The 10,019-nt window shown below is 36.0% G+C and overlaps 1 protein-coding gene across 5 annotated transcripts in view; it reads right to left on the bottom strand.

The window, feature by feature from the left end:
* Positions 1 to 340: 340 nt before the first annotated feature.
* Positions 341 to 10,019, bottom strand: part of RALGAPB (Ral GTPase activating protein non-catalytic subunit beta) — an 81,302-nt gene continuing 71,623 nt past the window's right edge. For all 5 annotated transcript variants that reach the window (XM_081946188.1, XM_081946185.1, XM_081946186.1 and 2 more), the window contains 4 exons: positions 8,439 to 8,547; positions 8,037 to 8,115; positions 7,340 to 7,488; positions 341 to 5,525 (listed from right to left, as the gene is read on the bottom strand). In XM_081946188.1, coding sequence (XP_081802314.1) covers positions 5,332 to 5,525; positions 7,340 to 7,488; positions 8,037 to 8,115; positions 8,439 to 8,547 — 531 coding nt within the window. In that variant the 3' untranslated portion in view covers positions 341 to 5,331. The remainder of the gene's footprint in view (positions 5,526 to 7,339; positions 7,489 to 8,036; positions 8,116 to 8,438; positions 8,548 to 10,019) is intronic.

Raw genomic sequence — 10,019 nt, 5'->3', positions numbered from 1 at the left:
CATTTAAATGAATGGATTTGCTTAACTACCATGGCATTCACTTAATGGCCCCAGTGTCTGCTTAAAAATCTGCCACAAAAAAAGGCTGGAAATTTATTTTCATTCACATGGCCGCAATTATGACCAGAATTCCAGACTCTTATTATGGTCATAAGTTGAGGACTATCTGCAAACCTCCTTGGACAAGAAAGATGCTTGAAATCAAAAAAAGAAGCTGCAACTTCTAGACTGCTGTAACCTGCAATGTCTTAAAAGCAACACAATTCTACCCCATTTCTATGGGAAAGATCATTTTCCCCATAGGAAAGAGAGCACATAAACTAAAGACCGCCAGTTGAATACATAAGAATATCTTTAAAATTTATTTGACTAATTGTGTTACATTCAGTATCTGATGTGTTTCTTCTGGACAAGGAGTTGGCATAAATACAAACAAGCCTTTGTGCCTCTCTAAACAAGAGATAAAATACTAGAGACAGAGGAGCACAGCTTCACATCTTTGTATTTACAGTCTACCTTTACAACTTAGTGCTAGGATTATTTACAGAAAATACAGTAAGAACAAAAAAAATCATGTCTTGGCAACATATAGAACTTTATACATAATTGTACATGATTTTAAGCATATGGTATCTCTTTCAAAGCACTCATCAAAGATACCCTCTAATGATTGTGAACTCAAGATTTATTTTTGTTCCCTGTTCATCTTAAAATTGTAGTCCTAAAATCCTCCTGTGCCAAATATTTAACTGCATGACAATTGCATGCTTCCTGAGTGGGAAGCCACTTCACATATGGGACAGTCCAATTCTCAAGACATTCCTATCTGTTCACGACCCATCGAAGCAAATAAGGTTCTGAGGATTGGAAACAAGCTTTGTTTCCTACAGCTGTGTCCCAGTTGCTCTGCATATAGATTAGCTACTTACTTCAAACATGATTCCTTTTCGTTCCCTCCTCATAGTATATATATATACGCATGCTGTACATTAATAAAGGCTTGAAAATCTGCTGAAGAAAAAGGGCTTTATATTTCTTAAGTGAAAACTTTTTTTGTTGAAGGTACTAAAAGAGACACCTTTTATATGGAAGTGCTATGCAGATTGCATTTTTTTTCTTGCTCAGTTTATACCAATAATAATAATAATGTATTGAAAGGATGGTAAGCATGAGAACGTATGACAGAAATAGACAGGATAAATATGTGTAGCCCTAATATTGTATCTCATAGAGAGACTGGAATGAAAATATACAAAATGAAATAATAGGAAACAAGCAGCATTAATGGTAGGAAAGTCATATGCTTTAGAAACTTACATTCTTTTTAATTACCTTGTGTAATCGTATTCAAAATAAAATTTGGAAATGCAATGGCCACCCTAAATTTATTTCTTTTAGACAACTTTGTTCAAATTAATGCCCTCCAGGAGTATTGGATTCCCAGAATGGGATGTCCAGCAAAATCTGGAAGTACCTTATATCAGTTTGAGGAAGGTTAATGTAGCATGTCTGGTCTCAGTTGATCCCAAAATTAAATGTTCAAATGCAACTATTATGGAGAGGTCTAGACAAAACATTTTATTGCAATCAATCAACAATTCTGCACAGAAAATAGAAAGTTACCAGTGCATTTGGAAGCCTTCTCAACTATACATGGGAAACAGACAACCAGCATCTGTACAAGAGGACCACATTATATGCATTATCTGGGAGAATGCAGTGAAAGTAAGCCCTTATACATTTCTTTTAAACACCCAGTGCTGTTTGATGAGACTTCTGTTGCATATGCTGCCTTATTACGTTTATCAGAGTATCACATATAGGCCTCAACACCAAGACCTTTTGTTTAACGATAAACAGATTTAAATAGGAGGATTTATGCATGTAGATTCAGGGCAGTTTGCCTACGTGAGTTTTTTTCCTGAAATCTAAATGAAAGCAAATAATAAAATCAAATCAAGCCAGGGGGATAAATTCAGACATGCAGAAGAAAAAGAAACTGGGGAGGGGCAGGGGGAGAAAACCCCTATATAAGCAAAATGTTTCTTGTGGTTTCATACTAACATTTATTTTACTGAGCTACAGATCTTTACATTTCAATGGAAAGTTTAAGGCAACTTATTTTAAATCTCACCCTGTTTTTAATTGGTTTAAAAGTCATTTTCTTTTCTTTCACCTGTTTAAGTCAAGATTTGACAGGTCATTAGTAATCATATTAACTAATGGGTTTGTCCAGAATACATATATGATTCAAATAATTCTAGCTACGTCAGCAATTGATGTGTGTATGCAGACACTCAATTGTTCAACGCTTGTTATAGTTTTTGTGGTTGCCATGCATTGTTCATGCCAATTAATCTAGGAACTAAATGTGACTGGTCAATTTATAGAGCTAAACAGTATCTAAGCAAGTCTACAATTAAGTTTAGTGCTCATGCACTGGATTAATATTGGCAAGTCTTCAGTATCAAATATACTATATAAAAGCCTATATATTTCAGGATCCTCACTAGCCTTGCTATTTGCTGTTCCAGTCTTGCCTTAGGACCATTTGCAATTAATTATATTGTTTGTCCTTATTTTCCAATAGGTCCTCTTGACCATAACAAAATAACAATAATCACCCTGCTAATTCAATGCAGCCATTTTGTCCATTACTCAATCTTGTCTAAAAACTATTATTTAGGGTTACTTTTCTCTTCAAAAAAGGCCACAATTTGTAATATTAAAGAACAAATTATCCCTCTTAAAAGAATATTGGGAAGGGAACAATTCTTATTACCAACAGTGTGTAGTACCAGTTACAAAGTAGGTATCACACACACAAATAGACAGTCGTCATAGCTAGAAATTTTTTCAACTTCTCTTTTTGCAAATTGGTCCACACTTGAATGCTATTCCGTCTTTGGCCTAACTTTACTAGAAAGAAAATAAAAGAGGAAATAAAATACTCTCACTACTATTTTTGTCCCAAAATGCTTTTCCTTGGGAATTGAGTAGTTTAAAAAATAACTTTTGCAGTCAAACTGGATGAGTATAGCTTTGCTGCATCCCTCTCCAGAAAGTATCTCTTTACATATCAATATTTAGAATGGTATGAATTTAAAAAGGAACCTTCATATGTAACTCCTTTATACATATGTTTCCTTTTAAGTCTTTGCCATGCACCCTGGTAAAACTCGATATAAAAAAGGAAAGGCACAACTTATGAAGTATGTTGCAAAAGTTTTAGCTGTTGCCAGCAAGAGTAAGATAATTAATATGCATATTTTATGATGCTTACTTTGCTATAGGAAATGAATTTACCATAATAATTTTAGAATGGAAACCGCTTAACAATATAACACATAAAGATTCACTTGCTAGAGATGATTACTGGCCATTTGTTCATCAAAGTAAATCAGCAGATTATCATGTTTAAAACCAAAATATTGCTTGAACTCCACATTAAGTTCCCAAGGCATATTACAATTTCTTATTTAGATTTATTCTCTAAATCAGGTTTGTTTAATAACACAGAAACAATTACTAGACTATTAATCACCTTGATATATGTGACCAATCCTAAATATTCTGGGATTATTATGAAGTTAATCCAGTGACTTTGTGGCAAAGTGTTTAATTTTCACTTTTCCGGTTCTATACAATTAACCAAAATTATTCTGATTTATAATCTATTATGATGATTGGGGAAAAAAGAAACAAAACAGGAAGAACAAAGCACCAAATTATGTTGGAAAAGTGAATTCTTGCTGGCCTAAATATCTCCTGATATATTTATTAAGAGTTACATTCCATTGAACCAATTGGAATTATTTTTAAATCCAGGTTCATATAATCTTTTTGATTGCTTACCCATGCTCCCAAAAAGATTTGTCCCTGAAGTATTCTGGATATTCTCTGGGGAAAAAATATTTCTATTTACAAACATATGTAGGTTAATTTTTAGATATGTCAGCAAACGTTATCTAAAAGCATTTCTATCCTGCCCTATGGCTACCTCCCTCATTTACCATCTTCAGAACTATGCAAAGATTTTCAAGGCTTATAGACATTACTAGAACTTCATTCTGACATCCACCAAAAATTGTAGGTCCTGTTTAACATCTAGTAGTAGAGAACACAGCAGTCAATGCAAGTGAAAGAAGATAAACTTTCAACCATCATGCAACATGTATTCTGTACAAAAATAGGTGTTATGATGTTATTAGGCCAGGGATGGGGGAAGTACGCTGATAAGAATGCCCAGTGTCTGACAGAACCCTCTCTTCTAATGTCAAATTCTAGTATGCTATCTTTGCCACAAGGGCCAAAAAAAAAAGTTTTGTAAGAGTTGTGACTCTTCTGAAATATATAGTCCAATTATTTTATGACCATGTTAAATTGTGGTTTTTTTTTTCTTGTCATTAGATAGGAAATGCCTGCCAAGTCCTGCATTCAATTGAAATGAGTGAAAGTGTAATTGTGAAATTTTTAATTTAGGTTTCAAGTACTAGTTTTTATGTGTGAGTGTATGTATGTTTACACATATAACATACATCTAATTGAACCAAATTCCAAAGGTTTTGCTTGTGTGTCAAACAGTGTAGTGGATAGCTTAGAGGTCACCAATACATACACCAAAACTATTCCAAAATTAACCACTGAGCAAAATGTGCCATTTGTACTCCAAAGAGTATTTTTGCTTCTCCCTTCTCTTAAGCTAATGGTTCAAGGTTTGTTTGTTTTCTGGACAGACCAGCAGAAGACATAGACAATAACAATTTACAAAGATAAAACATTTAAGAACCAGTCCATGGCTTTGAAAGTAGAGGACAAGACCCAAATATAATTTTCCGGTTAGATGTTAAATGAAATCATATATCTGACTTGCTCATAAAAGGAAAAGCAAACTGAGCAGACAAATGCACAAATAGTTTATCTAAAATAATTTGCCCTTGAATCTAATCTGCTGGAGAAACCAATATGAAACCATGGGTTAACTCTATACTCAGAATCTGGCTTTTGTTTTGTTTTGTTTTTTGCACAAACATGGGAAATCATGAGAAGTGTAGTTAACCTTCCATTTGCTATACATCTGATATATTGTCTATTAATAAATAATACTTCATTATCAAAGCTTCTCCCTCTGTAGCATTGAAAGTGTGGCGATGTGCTCAGAAGGACTGCAGGACTGGAGCCAAAAGCAAGTCCTCTTTATTTTCTTGCAGTAGAAGCAGAAGTCATGCTGAGAATGTGGTCTGTTTACACAAGAGGTCCATGAATGGGAAGATTTTATTTCATTGTTGAAGATACCAAGCTGCAATTTAATTGTTCAAAAGGGGTCCTGGTTTAAGGATTACAGTTTTTCAGTCCAACCTCTTGAAAAAGAGAGGTATAAAACTCTGGTTCCAGCTGTTTGTTCCTGTATTTATTGACAATATCAGCTATTTTCTGTTTTCGACGGACGTGAGGGGGATTGTATGAGTCACTTTCCAATCTTTTTCTTCGACAAATATTTATTACTGTCTGTCTCACTAAGAATCCTTAAATAAAAAAGGAACAAAGTTAATACAGTTTATTTCAGTCAGGAAATACATACATACATACATACATACATACATACATACATACATACATACATACATATATCTGTTTCAAAGCCGAAGAGCCAGCGCTGTCCAAAGACGTCTCCATGGTTATGTGGCTGGCATGATTAAACGCCAAAGGTGCACGGAATGCTGTTACTTTCCCATCAAAGGTGGTCCCTATTTTTCTACTTGCATTTTTACATGTTTTCAAACTGCTAGGTTGGCAGAAGAATAAAAGCAAGAGGGTGTGTGTGCTTTATTCTAACAATTTGAATGTATAGCCAAAACATCAACAATAAATAATACCGGTAGACACCATTTTGTTTGCTAGATTCCATGATATGTACAGGAGAGTTGAGATGCAGTATATAACTCTTTTTTCCTATTACAAAATTAGCAATTTCAACATCTAATTACTTAATTCTCAATACAAACTTAGGAAAGTTTAAAGGGGCTGAAGATAAAGGACCTGTTGCCCTTTTAATATTGCTGACTGTCATCATCCAGCAATCATAGCTGGCATGACAAGAAGAGAAATCCAATCCTGGATTCTGTTTCCATAGCAGCCAATTCTGCCACAGTAGGTTGTATTATTACAATTTAATATTTATTTATTAAACCCATATATTGATGGGATTATGCTTCCATACTTGACTGATTTTTTTTCAATATTAGGAATCTCCAATACTGCAAAAACCTAAGAAGTAATGGAGATCAGGAGGAGCAAGATGAAGAATCTGAATCCTCACTGCTTCCGATTCTGATTACATTTAGATTGCCTCACACGTCTGACTTGAGGTTGTACTCTGGATTGACAGAAAGTTGAGTTTATTGGAATACTCTTAGAAGAATCTGACCACTTTTTCTTACTTTTTAGGAACATTATTAGTATACCTGTAAGCAATAGATCTGAAAAGTATTAGTACATCCAACTTGATTGCCTTTTATCACTTTATTCCACATCCCCTTGGTAAATACACTATATCGCCAGAAGTATTCGCTCACCTGCCTTTACTCGCATATGAACGTACTGGAAGTGACATCCCATTCCTAATCCCTAGAGTTCAATATGACGTCAGTCCACCCGTTGCAGCTACAACAGCTTCAACTCTTCTGGGAAGGCTCTCCACAAGGTTTAGGAGTGTGTTTATGGGAATTTTTGACCATTCTTCCAGAAGCGCATTTGTGAGGTCACACATTGATGTTGGACGAGTTTATGTGGCCTACCGCTTCGTGGCTGAGTTGCTGTCGTTCCCAAACACTTCCACGTTCTTATAATACAGCTGACAGTTGACTGTGGAATATTTAGGAGCAAGGAAATTTCATGACTGGATTTGTTGCACAGGTGGCATCCTATCACAGTTCCACGCTGGAATTCACTGAGCGCCTGAGAGCGACCCATTCTTTCACAAATGTTTGTAAAAACAGTCTGCATGCCTAGGTACTTGATTTTATACACCTGTGGCCATGGAAGTGATTGGAACACCTGATTCTGATTATTTGGATGGGTGAGCAAATACTTTTGGCAATATAGTATATTTTCCTAATACTGGGAGAAAGGAGATTCAATGGGGTCATGAAAGCATACCACCAATATGTTCTTCTTCCAACAATTCCCAATTAACAATGAAAACCTGGCTTTGTCCCTGAAGTATTGCCTGAAAAAGAGCTTGAGCACAAGGAGAAGGAAGAATTGATGGATTTTTTAGTAATAATACACTGCATTCAAAGCTAGTAAACTAATAAACAAATATTAATAGAAGACATACCTAGAGCTCTTCTGCTAACTATCATGCCATCCACTAGAGGGATAACCATATTGAATTTTCCAGTAGCTCCTTGTACTTTTACCCTGAACAATCCAGTGTTGAGTGGATGGATGAAAATCACTGGCACTTCTTTTTCAGGAGTAGCAGACCTTAAAAATCACATAATTAGCTAAAACCAATGAACATTTAAATGTATAAACAAAGCAATTGTGTTTTGATGCCCAATTTTGAAGGATTCAGTTTTTAAATAATGAAAAGTAAAGCATTATATCAAAGATGCCAGCTATACCATGACATTTATTTCTCCAAGCTCAGCCGGAGACCATATGTAGACAATATTCTAAAATGATGCCAGTTATAAAGCAAATGTATTGGCTGGCTTAATACACACAAATATCAATAGGAAAGTTGGAGTTAACAGAAGTCAGATGGAAATCTAAGAACCAGAACCCATGTGTGGTCAAGGCACAAAAACTAAAATCATTAGGAAGAAATTAACTGCAACAACTTTAAATGTCATTAGGGAGTAGTATTTTGCCCATATCATGAAAAATATAAATTTTATGCCTGTTTATCACAATTTACTGGTTGGAACTTAGACGTGGTAATGCCTAGCGCACAGGTTGCAGATGAATAGATCCAAACTATGTCCACATAGAAACAGTGTTATTGAAAAGTTAGAGAAATTAAGCCATACCTCAGCGAAGTGCTGCTATTTGTTGTAGTTTCTACTCCAGTGCTAGTCTCTGAAATCAAGTCAGAGAGAGGGAAATTCTCTGCAAGACAAGGATAATATAGGGTTAAAATAACAACAATAAATCCATTTTCAAATCCATAAAGTTTCAACACAAACACAACAGAACACAAACGTAATAACTAGAAACTAAAATCAAATTTGTAATTACAAATAGTGGTAGCTAGTTAATTCTAATTTCAGAAAAAATAAAGAAGATTGAACCTGATGACAATTTGGATGGAAAAATTAGCAGAAAACCCTAAGGGAAGGAGGGAGGGAAAGAAGGAAGGAAGGAAGGAGGGAGGGAGGGAGGAAGGGACATTTGACTTTCATATTTATAATAAAACTCCAAGATTCACATACCTATGTCATCATAGCGTTCAACCCAAACCACATACACTTTGGTTTCAGGGCCCATGGGGGGAATAGCCCGACCTTGTGGAAACTTCTTTGATTTGGAAGTTGGACTGAGCTATTGCAAGTATAAAATAAAAACAAATGTTTGCTTATTAATCAACATTAGCAGCAGGCATCAGCTATAAGACTCTGAAGGAAATTAACAAATTTCAGCAACAAATAACTTATTATGAATTAATTTATTAGCAACAAACAGCTTCTCTGTGAAACTAAGTACTTCCCAAGACTAATTAATATCATACCCAATTGGCTACAAAATATTGAACTTAAGATATTTTCTTATGATAAATACAGTGTATTGGAAGAAGATGAGTCCTTAGTGCCATTATTTTGATAAAATTGCATGGCAAAGCAAAACAAAACAGTGGAGCCTAATAACTATTAAATTCTGTGGGAGGCCGTGGGACTTTGGATGAGGAACAACAAACTTCAGTGGAATCCTGGCAAGATTGATCCTGGCTTTAGTCTGCGGCTTTCTGGTTCTAGGACATTATTCAGGGCTGGATGGGATTGCATTGTTGCAAACAGATCCAGTACACAATCTGGGGGATTTCCTGGACTCATGACTCTTTCCTGAGGAGCAGATGAGTTATACAGTAATGAGGAGGGGGTTTGCATAACTTTGTATCATGTGCCAGTAGTGCCAGTTCCGGAATCAAGGGACCGTACTCACAGTCACTCATGCCCTGGGTCATCTCCCATGGACTATTGCAATGTGCTCTACATAGGGCTGCCCTTGAAGAATATCCAGTAATCAGAAAATTTAGCCAGGTGCAAAATGAAGCAGATCAGGCAGTTATGTGTGTTTCAGATAAAGCACTCGTTATATCTCTGCCACGTGAGTTACACCGGCTATCAGTTTGTCTCTGGGTCCAATTTAAGGTGCAGGTGTTGACCATTAAAGCCCTACATGGAATCAAATTATTTGAGGGACCACCTTTTCATAATTTCACTACTCACTTCACCACAATATTCTCCAACCTTTCTGGCTTTGCAGACTAGTGGGGAGGAGAGGGGACGAGTAGCGGGCAAGCGCACGCATGCATAGCTCCAGTTGCACAAGCAACAGGTAAACCACTTGCACAAATGGAGCAAGCATACGTTCACCTGCTGCTTGTACAAGTGGGGAGCGCTCACCTACCACTTCTGCTCCCTGTGGCCTGTGGGGGTGGGGACCCGTTTCACCAGATCCAACAGAATGGGTGTAATATGGGTTCTATCATCTAGGGAGTTCCATTTGGCAAGCCCTAAGCAGTGGGCCTTTTCTGCTATGGCACCTCATTGTGGTATGTTCTCCCCACAGAAATGAAGTTAGTCTCATTACTCCTGAGCTTTTGAAGGTCCTTCAAGTCCTAGATATGCCAGCATGCTTGGTGAATTTATGTGATGGCTCTGATATTAACATCTCTCAATCTATTATTTTCTTTTCTTGTTTTAATTCTTGTATAGTTGTTAAGGTTCTTTTAATTATTATTATATAATACTTTAAAGTAACGACTGCTTCATTTATTAGTGTCTTATTGGATT

Source organism: Natrix helvetica (assembly GCF_964273705.1).
Source record: "Natrix helvetica genome assembly, chromosome: 3".
Taxonomy (NCBI): Eukaryota; Metazoa; Chordata; class Lepidosauria; order Squamata; family Natricidae; genus Natrix; species Natrix helvetica.
This window is presented reverse-complemented; position numbering and strand designations above follow the sequence as displayed.